This window comes from Hemicordylus capensis, chromosome 2 (genome assembly GCF_027244095.1).
Source record: "Hemicordylus capensis ecotype Gifberg chromosome 2, rHemCap1.1.pri, whole genome shotgun sequence".
Lineage (NCBI taxonomy): Eukaryota > Metazoa > Chordata > Lepidosauria > Squamata > Cordylidae > Hemicordylus > Hemicordylus capensis.
The window spans coordinates 145,197,896-145,216,838 of NC_069658.1; the positions used below are offsets into that span (position 1 = coordinate 145,197,896).

The 18,943-nt window shown below is 44.5% G+C and overlaps 1 protein-coding gene across 2 annotated transcripts in view; it reads left to right on the forward strand.

Annotated features, from left to right (window-relative positions):
• MELK (maternal embryonic leucine zipper kinase) overlaps positions 1 to 18,656 on the forward strand; it is a 49,382-nt gene extending 30,726 nt beyond the window's left edge. For both annotated transcript variants that reach the window (XM_053301053.1, XM_053301052.1), the window contains 8 exons: positions 800 to 886; positions 4,535 to 4,666; positions 8,383 to 8,508; positions 9,134 to 9,347; positions 13,658 to 13,754; positions 14,200 to 14,368; positions 17,111 to 17,214; positions 18,005 to 18,656. In XM_053301053.1, the coding sequence (XP_053157028.1) occupies positions 800 to 886; positions 4,535 to 4,666; positions 8,383 to 8,508; positions 9,134 to 9,347; positions 13,658 to 13,754; positions 14,200 to 14,368; positions 17,111 to 17,214; positions 18,005 to 18,182 (1,107 nt within the window). In that variant the 3' untranslated portion in view covers positions 18,183 to 18,656. The remainder of the gene's footprint in view (positions 1 to 799; positions 887 to 4,534; positions 4,667 to 8,382; positions 8,509 to 9,133; positions 9,348 to 13,657; positions 13,755 to 14,199; positions 14,369 to 17,110; positions 17,215 to 18,004) is intronic.
• Positions 18,657 to 18,943: the final 287 nt, after the last annotated feature.

Below are 18,943 nucleotides of genomic sequence, written 5' to 3' on the forward strand. Positions count from 1 at the left end.
ACCAGCACCACGTTGTGTCAAGTATGCCACAGTACTTGTACCAATTTGTGCAGATGACTAACATTCAAAGGTGGATCTACAGAAATTAAAAAATCATCATAGGAAACTGCCATATACTGAGTCAGACCATTGGTCTATCTAGCTCAGTATTGTCCTCACAGACTGGCAGTGGCTTCTCCAAGGTTGCAGGCAGGAGTCTCTCTCAGCCCTATCTTGGAGAAGCCAGGGAGGGAACTTGGAACCTTCTGCTCTTCTCAGTGTGGCTCCATCTCCTGAGGGGAATATCTTGCAGTGCTCACATATCAAGTCTCCCATTCATATGCAACCAGGGCAGACCCTACTTAGCTATGGGGACAAGTCATGCTTGCTACTACAAGACCAGCTCTCCTCTCCTCACACACGTGATTCATTATGCAGTCCTTGAATGTAGTGAAGGCCACCATCTTAAATGTAACACAAATATATATTTTAACTGATGTGCATGTGCAGTTATTTCCAGTGGTCACATCTGTGGTACATATGGAAGAATTTTGCTCATTCCCAACAAGGGTTCCTTCTAATGTGTCTTCAGTCCAAGTTTGTGACTTTCTTGTGCTGAACAAGGAAATATTACTTGTCACATGCACTTCCTACTACTTGTCAATATCTCTCTCCAAGTGAAAAATGCAAAGTATTCTGAAGACTGGATCTGATGTGATCTGTGCAGAAATGCCCAGTAGAAAGGAGATACTATGTTGGGCACGTGTGTGTGTGTACTACAAGTATCAGACTGACTCCAATATTGAAATGAATTTTTCAGCTTGGGCATCTTGATGAAGACTGTGTAACTGAACTTTCTGTGTTTCACAAATGCAGCAGAGAAAGTATGACAGACTTAATTTCACAGGTAATGCTTGACTTTAATATTTATTTAACAAGGCAACTGGGCCAAAATGTGTATTAGATGTGTAAACAGTGTTTCTCAAAGCTAATATCTGTATTTTAGCTCTAATTCTAAACCCTCAAATGTGTTACTGTGCCTGCATCAAGCTCTAATTTAGTTTTGAAGCTGTCTAATATACCAGTTAAGAGCTCTGTGGATAGGCTACCCTTGTGATAAACCATTAGCCTTCAGTCTGTTCCAGGGACCTCTGGGGTTTCTTGGAAGCTTACCTGGGATTTCTCCCTGAAACCTTTGCCACTACTACCAGTTTTCCACTGCAGCATGCAGCTATAGGACTGGTGGATGTATTTCCAGGTGCACTCTGTTCACATGGGGCAAAAATGGGACCTGTTCGATGAACAGAATGTACTATGAACTGGATGAGAATCCTCTCAAAGCACAGGTTTATCTGTAAACAGAAGCAGAAAATTCCATGATTATCAAATCTGGAAACTTCACTTTTAAACAATCCAGTCTTGAAGGAAACAACTGGAGAAGTTCTATCTGAAAACTTCTTATTGTAGAGAAACAGGTAGCCAAACCCTTGAACAGAAGGGATGTGGGATGAGCATTCCTTGTGCCAGTTTTTCTTTCTCCCTGCCCCCCGCCAAGGTAAATAAATTGTATGAGGTTGAAATGCATTAGGATTTCTAGATTGCATGTGCTTCCTATCCCCTTATAAAGATAAAGAAGCTCAATAAGCAAATGATGGTATTTTATCATCTCCTTATTTGCTTACTGTGCCACAGTTGTGGTAAAATCAACACACATACACAAATTACTAGCCAGAAGCAATAGACATAACTTGGTAATGGACCATGTGCATAAAGGCTCTTCCTGCTTAGAGGATATTTGAAAAGTAAATCTATTGTGCTGTATAAGTTCCATTATCTAAACAGATGCATTCTTTCTTACCTAACTTTGCTTATAGCTATAGGACCCTTTTTGCTGTTTCTTTGGAATGCTGACTTAAACTATCTCGTTTCAAAGACCACTTTCATACAGGAACCAAGCCTAAGCCTTTGCACAAGTTCAAAGCATGATCTAACTTCCTGTGCAGGCTTTTTTGCTACTTCTAGCATGATCTTGCCTTCTGAACACTTGCTGAGCAGGGACACTTTAGCAGTACCACCTGCTGCCTAGCTGTTGCATCGAGAACCTACCCTCTTCCCCAGTTGCTACAAATGTGGTGGTGAAAAGGGGCAAGTTATCTTTCAAATAGAGATGTGCATGGAACCGCAGAGCTGCAGTCCAGCACTGGGGTGGGGGTCCCTTTAAGGGTGGGGGGAGGGTGTACTTACCCCTTCAGCGTGCCTTTTTTTGTTAGCAGTTGGGGTGGCAAGATACCTCTCTGCTGCCCCTTCCCCCTCTCGGCTGCAAAAGGCTTCAGGAAGCCTTTTGTACGTGTGCATGTTATGTCTCCGCGATGTGTGCATGTGTGTGGCCGCATGCACGTTGTGGAGATGTGACATGCGCACGCGCAAAAGGCTTCCTGAAGCCTTTTGCAGCCGAGAGGGGGAAGGGGCGGCAGGGAGGTATCCTGCCACCACAATTGCTACCAAAAAAAAGGTGTGCCGGAGGGGGGAAAGTGGCGGGAGGGGTAAGTACACCCTCCCCCCACCCTTAAAGGGACCCCCACCCTAGTCCATTTGAACCACGAACCGCCAATGCTCGGACCGGTCCAGAGGCCTGTAGAATGGCCTCCAGACCAGTCCGTGCACATCACTACTTTCAAATGCAAGAGCTGTCCAGCAGGTGGCACTGCAAAAATCACACAAGGTCCCTGGTTCAGGATGTGTACAAAGGATGGAGCCACTCTGGGAAGAGAAAAAGGTTCCAAGTTCTCTGCCTGGCTTCTTCAAGATATTTCCTGCCTGCAACCTTGGAGAAGCCGCTGTCAGTCTGTGAAGACAATACCGAGCTAGATAGACCAATGGTCTGACTCAGTATATGGCAGCTTCCCATGTTCCTATGATAAGATTGCAACAATATGCAACAAAATGCAAAATAAGATTGCAACAAAATGCAACAATAAAAAAGATTGCACTAAAATGGTTCAAAAGCCTGCAGCAGTGTGGACACAGGGAGTAAGAACTTGGAACTTGTGCAAAAGTTTTGAATATCTTGCACTTTGCCATCTGGAAGTGGCCAAGGAAAAGATTCCACATCTGCCATAGAATCCATGCATGTTGCAGAGGATTCTGGAGATACTGTGACAGGTGCTCTGTTCACACTGAGCATTTCTGAAGCCGGGTGCACCTCACCATTTCTCTATGTGGATTTGAGTGCATCTATATTACTGAAGCTAAATGGGAGTAGTGGATCAGTGCCTCTCTTCAGTGAAGACTGTCCCCATTACAAATCTTGTGGAGGAGCCACAGGGTTCCCCAGAACACAGTTTGAAAGTTGACTGAAGTGATTGATTTCCTACAAATGAGCTGATCAATGTATAGAATTCAACACATTTTATACCTCTTCAGACAACTTTGCAAATTTTCTAAATTTTCACTGCTTGGGCTGTTTCTTCATGTCAATCAACTGCTTATTTCATGGTAAGAATTTGCATATTTCATGGCACATTGACTTGAAAGTACAGACTGTTTTACAATTATAAAATTAATGCAATAGAGGCTTGAAGCAGAAGGTGAATTTCACAGAAATCTGTGACCATGATGGGTGAGGAAAACAGAATTAATGAAGTTTGGCGTCTCTGTTGCCCAACTTCAGATGGGCAAATATACCTGTCTGTCTGAGGGAGCAGGGTTCTTGAAAGGCAGAAAAGCTGTGTGAACTCATCCTTCTCTAACTTAACATAGGGTCTGCAGAGTAATGAGACAAACGTTTTTGTTTTTGAGTTAGGTCAGGCCTTGCCAAATTTTCTTTGGATCGAGGAGTCGGCCCAAATAGTTAGAAGGAAGACCATGAACACTTGAGAAAATTACCAGTTAGTGATGGACATGGTGGGGGTGGGGGCATAAATGGGCTTCTCCTCTTTATCCCCTTTACAAGTAATACACACAGAACAGAAACAAGTCTGGCTGGGGCAAAATTTTTATTAAATAACCCGACCTCTAGATGCCCTGGCTCCTGGGATTTGTCAAGCCCTTAGAGTGCATGTAATACTTGCCATGAGAACATGTTGCTCTGAAGGCTTCTTCCCTTCAGGCACAAAGCGATGGAAGTGTTTAAGGCCCTACATCGGCAGAGGAAAGGACGCTGCTGCGCTGTTCCTCCTAGCAGAGCAAGAGTGCTCTATATTGAGAGCTGCCTTAGCCTATTACCTGTCACAACTAGGCTTCTCCCACTTCCAGTACATCGGGGGACGGGGACGGGTGTGTGTGTGTTATGATTGTACCAATGTCCCATATGCTTATTGTAACAAAAGTCCTTTGACTATATTTGAAAAGTAACTTATCTAATGCTGAGATTGATTTAACATCAGATTAAAAAATCTTGCGGTAAATGGCACTTTTGACCTTCCTCTATTTCAGCTGAGGAAAAGTGGGTTAAGGAATGGCCATTTTTAATTCCTGGGACTTTCTAGTGCAATCCTGTCCCCCACACAGGACGATGGGCTGAAAAACTAACCTAGGTCATTTTTTATGCTCTTAGTGGAAATATGATCATGTGTCTGCAACATACCTGTTGCTTCAGTCCAAGAAGGCACATGGTAAACCTGTTCGTCTGAGGATGCCTACTGCAACAGCTGAATCTGCAAACGTCACTCCATCCAGAGAATGGAAAGTGAGTTATGACTCTGTACCATTTAAAAGACAACCTGAAAGCTATCTCATGTCAAGCCTCTCTGAAACCTGAATGTCTTTAGGTTGTGATCAACCTTAGAGCCAAATGCTACTTTGAACTGAAGAAACGAAGGCATTTCTACATTCTTTGTTTGGTTCTTAAACAAAAACCAATGTATAATGTGGTGGTGGTGGTGCAACTGAAGTGCAGTATTTGGAGAAAGGCCTGAAGACACATGATCTGTTATGTTAGAGCTAAGCAGAGCTCACCCTAGTTAATACCTGAATGGGAGACTGCCTAGAGCCCCATGTGAGCAGCTCTGACTATCCGAAAGGGAGAGTAAGTGATGTATACTGTAAACATAGGCCTAGTTCAGACAATGAAGCCCCTGGCATACGCAGTTATGAATGACATGCAGAGTGCACCTATTCATTCATTCGATTTCTATACCGCCCTTCGAAAAATGGCTCAGGGCGGCTTACACAAAGAAATAACAAACAAATAAGATGGGGACCTATTGGGACCTAATCTGTGATTGTCCCGATGGCTTCCCAGCACATCTCTCTATTGCTTGGGAGGACTGCTCGTCATTCCGAATGGCCCATGCACACATGCACTCCAAGTAGTTGTACTTGGAGTGTGCACGTATAGGGGCCAACTCTGATGGGCAATAGTCCCCTCCCCACAAAACAAAAGGGCACACTGTGAGGGCATTGGGGTGGGCGAGCTCTCGGCACATCTCCTTCGTAACTGTGTACTGGGGCAATATTGTCCAAACTGGCCCATAAATAACAGTAACGAAGAAGCTGTAGCCTTTTTGCAAGCTTCCCAAATGTACAGGCTAATACCCCCTTGAAGTATTTAGGCTTGTTCCCACTTTCCTTGCTGGTCAACATTGTAATGACTCCATGTTTATGATTCATGTTTTAGGCATGCCTAAACAGTTTAGCTAAGCAAACTGGGTGGAACTAAGCAAACACAGGAATTTCCAACGGGATTGCCAAGGAATCTAGGGCCATCACTGGTGGAGACTGATTCTAGTTGCTGTTCCACCACTACTTGCACTGGTGCAAGCTTAGGGCTTCAGCAGAAAGAGGGGTAAGGCAACAAAGCCTGCTCCATTGGCTCAGCTGGGATCAGCTGTTTGACTCCTCCTTTGCCACAACTGTCAATGTCCATTTCACCTGACTATTATGTAACTTGATAGTCTTCTGGTACCTGAACTGACTAGTGTTGCTGCTCTTCCCCATATCCTCCTTTTGAATGCATTTCTGATTTAAATAATGTGGGCAGGGTCTGTGTGTGTTAATCTGTGTACAGAAACTAGAATGGTAGGTGCTTTATAAACTGTGCAACACATTTGTCAAAAACAAGAGCTCAATAGCAGCTTTCAGCTGAGAGCTAGTTTTGTTGATTGCAGGTTCATGGGAGTCATGCATAGACGAAATCCAAAAGAACACAGGTTTATAATGTCACAAATGTGTATTAATATAAGAGTTTAAAAGTTAATAAAAATAATCCATTAAATGCAGTCAGTAAGGCGCTCAATATACTGTACAGCTATAGAATTCGCTATGCCCACTGGATTACTCTATAGAATAGAAAGCTACTCCATAGTTAGTAACCAGAGATTCTCTTTGGGTGTAAGAATGCTTGACTGGTGTTTCACATTGATAGATACTTTAGATATTTTGAATTGGCTGTGTGTGTGTGTGTGTGTGTGTGTGTGTGTGTGTATACATATACATACACACCGCCCAATCCACAGAAGATATTGGGAATTGACCGACTCGGGGCAGTGTACAAAGCAAGAACAGCATCTGAGACGACGACAACTAAGTTAAATGGCAAACGTGGAAAAGAAATTTCTTCAGTAAGGACTTAAAGGCTGAAAAGGAGGAGGCAGGCTGAATTGGGGGGCGGGGCGATTCCGGAGTATGGGGGCAGCAACAGAGAAAGCCCTTCCACGGGCCCTAGTGCTATGGGCCACCCTTGAGACCAGGGACTGAAAGAAGGGCAACCTGAGAAGATCTCACAGGATGGGACAGGACTGGCCGGGATAGGCGATCCTGAACGTAAACAGGTGCTAAGCCCTGATGGGTTTTAAAGGTGAGAACCAGCACTTTGAATTGGACCTGGAAGCAGATAGGAACCAGTGCAGTGACTGCAAAAGAGGTGTCACACTACCATCTAGTGCCCATGAGCACATGGGCTGCCACATTCTGGACTGCTTCTGGGTTGTCTTCAAAGGCAACCCCAGGTAGAGTAAAGGTAGGTAAAGGCAACCCCAGTAATCCAAACAGGAGATGATGAGGGCATGAGTTACTGTTGCCAGGGCCTGCCGGTTGAGATAGGGCCACAACTGGCGTACCAGCCGAAGCTGGGCAAAGACATCTCTGGCCATGACCTCCACCTGCTGCTTGAGCAGGAGCTGTGAAATCAAGAGGACTCCCAAGTTATGGACCAACTCCTTCAAGGGCAGCTCAACCCCTTCCAGAGAAAGACTCAAACTCTGCAATCAGCCAGGTCGAGAAGTAAGCAAAAGCAACTCCGTCTTGGTGGGATTAAGTCTGAGACTGTTTTAGCTCATCCAGATTCTAACAGCCTCCAGACCCTGGGCAAGCACAGAAATGGCATCTCTGGGGTGGCAATATTCAACTGGGTATCATGGCATATTAATGTAGTCTCACCCCAAACCAACAGCCCTGAGGGACCCCATAGAGGAGTGGACACAGGGCATAGCACTAGCCACCAATGCACCACAAATTGAAAGCGCCCACTATGGAAGGAAAGAAACCACTGCAAAACAGTGCCCCAATAGTCAAACCCATGCAAACACTCCAGAAGGATACCATGGCTGATGGTATCGAAAGCCACTATGTCAAAGGTATAGAAAGCTGCTGAAATATAGTTTTTAGTCTGGGTGGATACCACTGAAGAAGGCTGGAACAAGCCGAAACATGTCTGGCAATCGAGCATAGTCGTGATGCAGAGAACATAGCAATAGCACTTACATTTATATACCGCTCTATAGCTGGAAGCTTTCTAAGCGGTTTACAATGATTTAGCATATTGCCCCCCAACATTCTGGGTACTCATTTTACTGACCTCGGAAGGATGGAAGGCTGAGTCAACCTTGAGCCCCTGGTCAGGATCGAACTTGTAACCTTCTGGTTACAGGGCGGCATCTCTGTTAGTTCCTTCAGAATGCATAAGAGACTCTGCGTGAGAAACAGTGAATACTTTTTCCACCATGTTGTGTATTGAGACTTGCTGAACCAACTTTCGGATATAGACCAATTTTTGAGAATAGAACTCTGTGGAACCAGTGGGCATAACAAATTATATGATTGTGTAGTATATTGAATGACTTACTGACTGCTTTTGTTGTACTTAACTTTTTACTCTTATTAATATAAATTTATAGTTTCATAAATCTGGGTTCTGCTGGATTTTGTTTAATTGTGAGTGAACTGTGATATTGGTCCTTAGTCGTCCATAGACAACATAAACAAAAATACTGAACCACCATCTCAGAATGGTGGCATGTGGACTGTTTACTAGGCTTTTTCTTGATCCTCTCCAAAACAATCATTACTGAGGAGGCTGATCCACTCTGCTTTTGGTGATTCCCAATAGACCTTCAGAATGAGTCTCAAAGCATTCCGAAAGTGCATTCATCTAATCACTCTACTGAAAACCATTTCTTTGAACAGTTCAAAAAGGCCCTGAGTTATGAAGATGACCCAGATGAAATGTCATGTGTATTTGGATCTATGGAATTTGTATGCTCTTCTGAAGAAACGCGACCTGTATTGTGCAATACTCCCCAGACAAAACAGGTATCTCTCCCCCGCTATAAAATACTGGATTAATAAGTCAATTATTATGGATGGGAATTTGTGTCCTGTTGAAGGATACAAGCTTAAAGTATATGGCTTAGCTGGGTTACAAAGTCCTAGCAAAAATCTTTGAAGGCAGATGATATTGATTGGGCATGTTTCATTTGTATGGACTTCAGCAAAAATAGCATCTATTCGATGGGTGAGAGAGTTTAGCAGTGTCTTAGACATTTGTTGGGAGAGAGTTAGTTGTATAATGTACCTGGAAGATGTAGCGCTGATAGAGAGGAATGTGGCTATTCAAATCGTTTTAAGAAATATCATGTACTGGGTAAGGCAAGCAACCTGGGCTTAGAAGGTCAAGAGTGTTCTAACTTCTGCTTCTTATTGCAATGTGTGAGCAGAAGAGAGAAAGGTCTACAACTAATGGCTTGATACGGAGGAAGAAACTGTCATTTAATGCAGATATAGAGAATCCTTGCTTGTCTAGTGAAGGCAGTAAGCTGCCAGCATCTGGACTGGCTTGAGTTGTAACTTGATGGATAATACAGTGTGCTGATTTTCACAAGCTATTTGGGTAGGATAATGAAATATATACCCTTAATCAAAATGTGTTACTTGAAAGAACCAGATGTTTCTGGATAGTGGGGCATTCACACCACCTCTGCTTCCTGTGCCAAGAAGAGGAGCATCAAAGAAATATGCCAACAAAGAAAACTCTGGTGCTCGGGTTCCAGCAAAGCTTGAGCCCTTTGTGCTTCCTGCTCCCAAGACGCCAAATTGTGTGATGAATGAGAAGAGAGTGCTGACCACACCAAATCATTTACTTCCACCTGAAGGTAGGTTTCATCAATAGAAAGAAATTGGCTGTTGGAAATGGAGATTGAGCTGCAACTACTATCAAAAGTACTCAGTTGAGTGTCTTTGATCAGTTGTATAATGACACTCAGTGTTGAGCTGCTGAAAAATAGCATCCTTTTGATGGGATTTCCCTGTTCAGGAATATGTGTGTTTGTGTCCTGATACACATTTTCCCTGGCAGCCAGTAATGTGGCATTGTGAAATGCACAATGTATGAAACTTGGATAAGAGATCCTACTGTTGTGCCCTGGGGGTATTTTGGCCTCAGAAGACCTTGTCACTAAGTGTCAATGTGCCTATCACTTTAAAAACATTCACTGAAAGTCTTGTCCAACTGATCTCTAATAGAAAAGGCTAGATACTTGATCAATATTCCAAGGATTGATTTGAGATCTCTCTCTGAGCAGAGACAGACCAGCCCAATTCTAGTGTCACAAATTTAGATCCTTACTCCAAGGATCTGTCCAACTCCAGTGAATGCAGTCCAAGGTGTATATATAACTAATATATATAAGAACTACTAAGAATAGCTTAACTTTGTAAGAAAGGTTGAAAGGAAGAAGGTGATGAAGGGTAGATTTGGATTAGGGGAGGGAATGGAACTGAGGTTTTCCAGAACAAGTTCATATTACCAGGCTTCGGACAAGTCTCAAGGCTGGTCTTGTTGGCAACTGGAAGTTGGAGACTGTCCTCGGGTGTTGGAGGGTCTTGGAGCTTAATGAGAGCATAGGCCCTGGAACAATGCAGGATCAGGTTCCAGGTAAAAATTTCTACTCTGAACTCCGCTCTTCAGCAGAGCTCATAAACAGACTCTGTGCTGTGGATGGAGTCTGGCTCACAACTGTCTCCTTTTGGGCCCACCCTCTGCAGTGCCCATCCAAAAGAGTCAGAAGCCGGAGGGGGGGTGGGGCAGGAGAGAGAGAGGGTACAGATGGGAAGTGTACCAATCCATATGTTGAACATGATGTATGAACAACTGCGCCTATAGTCCATACATGTGCTTTGGAACATAATGAGTTCATTCACACAATCAAAAACTGTGTTGTTCCTGAGTTTGGGAGTGGTGTGTGCTCCCAATGTTGGGCTGTGTGGAAGCAAGGTAGGAGGAAAAGCTACCCTGGTTTGACTCCTACCTTGCTTCCACACAACCGAAAATTGGGAGTGCACACTGCTCCCAAACCCCAGTAGAACACCATTTTTGATTGTGTGAATGATCACAGTGTGAATAGGACTCTAGCTCTTGCCTTCTTCTAATGTACTTGTAATAGCCTTCTCAACAGGCTTAATAGCTCAGCAGGCTTTTAAACATGCTCTCACAGGCTGTAGCCTATGGCTTACCCTGAGTCTGTGTTCACAGCTCGATCTTAGCTGCTACTCAATACCAGCTCTCGGCCAGCTTAGATGGTTTTCCCAGGCCTTGGGAGTAGGCACTCCCTATTCATGCAGTCCTCCAAGGAATCTTGAGCTGACAGAGAAAACCTCTCGGACAGATTCCAGATGGTGTCGATTGGAGACTGTTGCTCTTCGAAATCTGAGCTTAAATATGGTGTCCCTCAAGGCTCTGTACTTTCTCCAATGCTTTTTAACATCTACATGAAACCGCTGGGAGAGATCATCAAGGGATTTGGAGCTGGGTGTTACTAGTATGCTGATGACACCCAGATCTACTTCTCCATGTCAACTTCTTCAGGTGTTGGCATATCCTCCCTAAATGCCTGCCTGGAAGCAGTAATGGGCTGGATGAGGGAGAATAAACTGAAGCTGAATCCAGATAAGACGGAGGCACTTATTGTGCGGGGCTGGAACTCTAGAGACGATTTTGATCTGCCTGTTCTAGACGGGGTCACACTTCCCCAAAAGGAACAGGTTCGCAGTCTGGGAGTACTTCTGGATCCACACCTCCCCTTGGTTTCTCAGGTTGAGACAGTGGCCAGGGGTGTTTTCTATCAGCTCCAGCTAATACGCCAGCTGCGCCCGTTTCTTGAGATCAATGACCTCAAAACAGTGGTACATTTGTTGGTAACCTCCAGACTTGACTTCTGTAATGCGCTCTACATGGGGCTGCCTTTGTACGTAGTCCGGAAACTTCAGTTGGTTCAGAATGCGGCAGCCAGATTGGTCTCTGGGTCATTTCGGAGAGACCACATTACTCCTTTGTTGATGGAGTTACACTGGCTGCCAATAGGTTCCCGGGCAAAATACAAAGTGCTAGTTATAACTTATAAAGCCCTAAATGGCTTAGGCCCTGGGTATCTAAGAGAGCGTCTTCTTCACTATGAGCCCCACCACCCATTGAGGTCACTTGAGGAGGTCCGTCTCCAGTTGCCGCCAACTCGTTTGGTGGCAACACAGAGACGGGCCTTCTTGGCTGCTGCCCTGAGATTGTGGAATGCGCTCCCTGCTGAGATACAATCCTCCCCATCTCAATTTTCAAAAAACACCTGAAAACACATTTCTTCAACCAGGCTTTCTCAGCTTTTTAAAACTTGTTTTTAAATTCTTCTGATTATTTAATTGTTTTATGATGTTTTTAATTGTTAATTATTATTTTTATGCTTTATAATTTTTGTTTTAATTATTAACTGATTTTAATGGTGTTTTAATGTAAACCGCCCTGAGCCTTTTGGAAGGGCGGTATAAAAGTTTTAATAATAAATAAATAAATAAATAATAAACCTGGGTTGAAGGGATATGGCACACAACCTCATCCTCCCCACGGTTCCATAAGCTATAAGAAGGCCAATCCCCACCCTCAATTTTCCTCCACCACCTCAAAGTAGTTTCTGGAGGCCACTAAATGTTTCATTTTGGGTTTTTTCCTTTTTTCTAAACATACAGACAAATACACTTCTGCTCACTTGGTGTCCAAGTGAGCAGAAAACACTACCATGTCTGGGTGGCCCCATTATACTGACTGATAAATGTGGGATCAACAAGTTCTGTAACTGTAAGGGGAAACCGGAGATACACTACAACGTTCTGTTATGCATCCTTGGGTCTTCATGAGAGTAAATCTGGGATCCAACCAGCCTGGGAGTCCTATAGTGCAATTGTGACTTGCAGGGAAGGAAGACAGAATTAAACGCATGACCTGCATTCCCCCAATTCGAATGGCTATCTCCATAAGCTCAAGCAGGCTAGTGATGTGCACGGTCCGGAGAAGTCCGGACCGGCTCCGAAGGGGGGCCTTGTTTTTAGGGCGGGGAGGGCTTGCTTAGTCCTCCCGCCTCCTTGCCCCCGCCAGCGCCCGTATTTTCTATTATAGGGGCGCTGGAAACCAGCCGCCCGCCGCCACGGCGAAAGAACTCCCCATGCCAGCCCTCCCTCCCTCCCAGCTAGCTGCCCGCCCGCCCTCCCGCCCGCTGCTCACCCGCTCACCGGATAGTAAACGAGAGGAGCTCCGGCACAGAGCTCCTCTCGTTTGGAAGGCCTCCGGCAGAATGGTGTTTTGCGCGCGCCGCAAAGCACGCCGTTCGCCGGAGGCCCAGTCTACCCGCCGGGAAAGGGCCGGGTAGACCGGGCCTCCAATCGCTGGGTAGACCGGGCCTCCGATCGCCGGAGGCCCAGTCTACCCAGTGATCGGAGGCCCGGTCTACCCGGCCCTTTCCCGGCGGGTAGACCGGGCCTCCGGCGAACTGCGTGCTTTGCGGCGCACGCAAAACACCATTCTGCCGGAGGCCTTCCAAACGAGGGGAGCTCTGTGCCGGAGCTCCTCTCGTTTACTATCCGGTCAGCGGGTGAGCAGTGGGCGGGAGGGCAGGTGGGCAGCTAGCTGGGAGGGAGGGAGGGCTGGCATGGGGAGTTCTTTCGCGGCGGCAGCGGGGGGGGGCGGCTGGTTTCCAGCGCCCCTATAATAGAAAATACGGGCGCTGGCGGGGGCAAGGAGGCAGGAGGGCTAAGCAAGCCCTCCCGCCCTTAAAGGCATACCCCCAACCCAGACCCAGACCAGGCAGGGCCGGACCGGTCCGGCAGTTCGGCCATTCTTTGGAATGGCCGCCGGACCGGTTCGGGCACACCACTAAAGCAGGCCATTTTCCTTCCCCCCACTACACACTTTCAGCTTACGCCTCCAACATTCAATAGACTCTAGAAGTCGCCTTGTCAATCTGCTTTGTGGGGTTTAACTTCCTTAATTTGCAGAACATACTATCTTTTTTTTTTTCCGGGGGGTTGTAGTGGTACTATTTTGCTACCAGTCTGATCTAGAGTACCCAAGTTCAGTATTTTAAGGGATGATGATGAGACATTGTTCTAAATCTGACTCAAATTTGAGTGATGTTTCTTGCAGAAAGAAATCAAGCTTCCAAAGAGACCCCAATTGAGAAGCCAGCAACTCCTGCAAATTTGGAGGAATTAGCAGCAGGAGTCATTAGCCCCGAGAGAAGGTAAATGTCCAGTTATTTGAGCATATTGAGATTATACAATAGACTATCTTAATCCTTGTATTGACAGGGGAGGCTTTTTGCAGTGGCATCTATGTTTGCTCTGTTGAAAGCTATTTAAATCCTTTCCTACACTTACCAACAAATATTAAAAAGCTAGGAAAAAATCTTAACATTACACACTTCAGTAGTCTTGGAAACATTTCAATTTTCCATAATTAAAATTCATTCTTGTGCCCCCGGAGAATTGGAGCATGTATACAATTCTCTTGGAATCCCAAATTACTGTTGTGCAGCAGGTCCTTTAACTGTTGCTTTGTCTATTCCCCCTTCCCTTCTCCCCACCCTGCTCAAAAAAAGCTGAGGTTGAAAGACCTTCTGCTTTATCTAAAACTACCACTTTCCAGCCACCGAAAACTGTGTGTCTTGATGCCTCTTAATGTGACAGGTGTCGCTCAATGGAAGTGGATCTCAACCAGGCTCACTTGGAAAGTGGTCAAAAGAGAAAAGCAGCCAAAATGTTTGGGAGCCTTGAGAGAGGCTTGGATAAAGTGATCACAATGCTTACCCCAAGTAAAAGGAAAGGATCGGCAAAAGAAGGCCCAAGGAAGCTGAGGGTAGGTTTTGCCAAAGCAACTGGAATTTTTCTTCCTGGATGGGACTATCAAAAGCTTGACAAAATATGGGAGGTGAATGTGAAATGTCTGTCGTGGCTTTCAAATCCATTGGCTGGAATCTCAAACAGTGAAACTAGTTCTGTGTTAGGGCTTTTTCTCAAATAGCAAGTCCTCGCCCATTGCATGATGCATTGTTTGTTCCAAAGCTGGAATATGGGAGTCAGGTGTTCAGAGTCCCTAATTCCACTGGGCTAGCACAGGCCCTCTGCCTGAAGCACTCATTGGATCCGGCCCATGTTTCCCTCTCTTATCGCTGAAGCTCTGAATATTATGAGTCTGTGCAGATATGACTTACTGTCTTCAGTCTGCCTCATTAGGACAGTCTGTGTTGAGATCTGCAGCTGTGGATGGCTGGGCACATCTCGTGCCATTCCACCTGCTTGTACTTCAAAAGCCTGTCTAATATACTGTGTCTTGGGGAGGCTAAAGTGGAGCAAGATACTTTCAGGAGAAGCGGATGGGATTCAGGACTGAAATCCTGAGGCACAAATCTGGTAGAATTCTGGTTTTTAATGCCTATTATATAGTGTAGTTTCTCTGGCTTTAGAATAGCAAGCTGACTAACTTGAGTCCATGTTAGTCTTGGCAATGAATAAACTTTGAGCAGCTACTGAAAGGTTAAAAACACTGTGTGCATCATATATTGGACTAAAGTTTCCTTGTCTTCCAAGATAAAGCTTTCAAGTATACCCCCAACACTAACTAAATACTACTTCTGTATACACTACACTTAAATTCACAGTCCAGTAAGTTTTGCCACTTTCATTGCTAAAAAACAAAATTTGGAAGGTGACTTGTAGACTAACTCCAAATTATAGTCAGCTTTCACAAATATCAACTTTTGGAATTGTGCAGCGGAGATTCAGCTACAGCTGAATACGCTTGTATTACCAAATGGTTCTTGCAATGTAGCCTGTTGGATCAGACCATTGCAAATCCGACATGGGTCCAAATGTCACGCTTAACTAGTACTGGACAAGTAGGTGCCAGATCTGTGGTGGTTTGGGAGAACTTTATGGCTTGCATTTAAACTTCTGTTCTAGCAAACAAGGAGAAAATTGATCAACATGGCTTACCAATTGGAGCAGTGGCACATATAAATCTCTTGGTCCTTGATATGCTAAAAACCCCTCAAATCTAGTTTTGGAGAAGACTCACTTACAGATGTCCGGTGCAAGGTGTTCCAGTTGAGTGCCCTTGGCAACTGTGCATGCGTTTGACCTGAAATACTGACCTTAAACTGACAAGAGATCTCCAGGAAATAGTTAGCCAAACACTATTCAACAGGATTCCATTATTAAAAGACACTAAACATCAAGGCTGGGCTGTCAAAGGTATTGAAAGTCCTGATAGTGCCATTCCCTTCCCCCACCATGGAGTTGCAGCCGATCATGGAGCAATTGTGCTTGTGTGTGTCTGTCTCTTTTAATGCCCAACCCAGCCCTGGAACAGGGGTGGCTGGGTAGATGGGGAGAATGTCAAGAGCATCCATGAGGAGGGCAGGGCATCACTCAGGGGGGGCTGGGAACAAGCCCAGGGATGCCTGGGGACTGTAGTTCCTCCTAGAGCTGCTCCCATGAGAAGCTCTGGGAGAAACTACAGTCCTCAGGTATCCTCGTGCCTGTTCCAAGCCTTCCCTGTGGTTGGGAATTTGAAGAACCCACAACTATCATACTCCCTGGGCAATTGCCCCACGATTGGCTGTCACCCTGTGATGGGGCGGCAGGGGAATGCCACTATGGGGTTTCCAGTAGCCCAGCCCTACTAAACATGCTGGGGAAACTGGTACTATAGCATGGCAGCTACTAGTAAGTTGAATATTTGACTAATCTCTCAAGACTTCATTATAACACTTGGCATTCCTTTCTGCCCTGGGAAAAGAGTTGCAGGACTTGGGCTGGTGTTCACACTAGAAATAAAGACATGCATTTATTTATTTATTTTATTGTTAAATTTATATACCACCTTTCATTAAAACAATCCCAAGGCGATTTACAGCAGAACTTAAAAACCAGATTGTTAAAATGACACAATTAAAATATTAAGCTAAAAAATAAAACAAATCTGATTAAAAAAATTTAAAACACAAGCATAAAAACAATACAAAGTACAAAGAGCAGCAGCAGAGACAATCATATAAAAGCCTGGGTAAAAAGCCAGGATCTAACATGCTTTCTAAAAGCTGTGCTGGAGACTGAGGAGCGAATAACCACCAGGAGAGAATTCCAGAGTCTGGGGGCAGCAACAGAGCAGACCCTGTCCCTCATGCACAACAACTGAGCCTCCCTCATTGTCGGCACCCAGAGCAGAGCCCCCTCAGATGACCTCATCATGTGGGCAGCAACCCTTGGGAGCAGACAGCCCCTCATATCCAGGGCCAAAACCGTTAAGGGCTTTAAAGGTCAAAACCAACACCTTGAATTGGACCCAGTACATGTCTACCAAATTTCTTTCTGATTTCACTGTTCAAGGGAGCTATCATACAAGTTAAAGACCTAATCTGGCTCTGTGATTTAAACTAAGCAATTGATGTACTAGGAAGCAACTATAGGACAGGTAGTTCTGAGGATTGAAAAGGGTCAGGGAGATCTCTACTCGACGTTTGATTCATGCGATGGCTGTTACTTGCCAAATACTCTAGCATACCTTCAGTAAAAAATGTATGTTAAATTCTCTTTCTAGGCTCATTATAATGTGACCACTACTAACTTATTGAATCCAGATGAGCTACTGAAGCAGATAATTGCCATCCTTCCAAAAAAACAGGTTGAATATGTGCAGAAGGGGTAAGTGTAAATATTCTGTAATTCTGCCCATTGTCTTGAAGTTCATCTTCCCTTGACCCTCCAGCAGGCTATTTTCCTTAGCACTTTTGCCATGGCATTCAGCGCCCCGCCCCACCCACACACAGTATTTCAAAACAAGTATTGTTTGCCCGCACGGTAATAAAAGTAGTCATTGCGACTGGTGTTCTCAACTCTTGCTACCCATCGTCCATTTTCTTCAAAGGAAGCTGAGCAAGCAGTTGATCTTGACCCTTAGGACTTGTTTGGTCCTTTTTTAATATTTAAACAATATAAACTTGACTTGTAAATTGGATTCTCTCATGAGCAGCCACATCAAATACTGCCTGTTGGGTCCAGATGATACTATTGGCAGCTTTAAGTAAAAACCACTTTTCCTGGACTATACCACTCCAGACTTCAGGTGGGGGAGGTGGTTGCATATGTTGGTATCCCCAGGAGTGAAGTGTCTGTATGTAGAGAGAATCTTCCTGAATATAGAACTGGCCGGTTGAGGAGAAGCATTTTAATCTAGCCTTATTTCTAAACATGCTCCTCTTCTTTTTAATGGGAAAGGAGTGTTCAAATCATGCATCCCCTCAACTGAACCCTGGAGTGGCACAATCCAGAAAGAGCTTTCTCCCTTCTCCTGATGGTATATGTAGCAGTCCTCCAACTAATGATTCCATGGAAAGTTGGCTCTTGACCATGTTATTGCTATAATTGCCTCCCTTGCAATATCTGACTTGTGCAAGTGCCTGAACTAATTCCCCTTTTCCTTTGTTTTACACAGCTATAAACTGAAGTGTCAAACGCAGTCTGACTTTGGCAAAGTGACAATGCAGTTTGAGCTGGAGGTTTGCCAGCTGAGCAAACCTGAAGTTGTGGGCATCAAGAGGCAGCGGCTAAAGGGTGATGCTTGGGTCTACAAAAGGCTAGTGGAAGACATCCTGTCTAGCTGCAAGTTATAGCTTAGAGTTCAGAGCAAGAATATGGGCCGTTTTAACTAACCGTGTTCTCTTAGTTGACAGTAAATTTGCCTGTCCTGTCCTAAGAATTTAGTATTTTTTTAAATAGAGAGTCCTTTGTGAATAAAACATGACATACTGTGTCCTTATCTGCCCTTGTGTTGCTTTTTAATATGTACCTTTTAATATATGAATGTAATTTCTGTCTTAGTGTGGATGTGAACATTGAATTGTGACTTATTTAGCAAATGTAACTCTTCAGAAGTACACTTCTGTGCACAGCATATTGCCCTTCTTTGAATTGGAAAAGGCAACACATTCAAACTTTAAACTATTTGATATTAGCAGACAGAAAATGGAAGAATGAACTTGTAATTCAAGGGGAGTTTACTGAAATGGTTAAACTAAGTCATGACAGTGTTCCAGAATTGAAATGTATGTTGAACAAAATGAGACATTAATAAATATGTAAAATCATGGCTGCTCCTTATTGCTATAGCGTAAATGTTCATGCAAATGGGTTTTCAACAAGCACTATGGCAACATTGTTTGAAGATGGCTGGAAAGAGACTCCAAAATGCAGGCAGCAGATTCCAGGTCTCCACAAGTCCTAAACAGAACCACCTTGTCATCGGAAGCTTTGGTAGCCAAAAGCTGTCCATTCTGACAGCTGCTACTGCTACTTGCTGAGAACTGCCTCTTAACACTGTTGCCCCCGACTAGCCTGCTCTTTGTCACTGTAAGCAGCAGCTAACAAAAAAGTT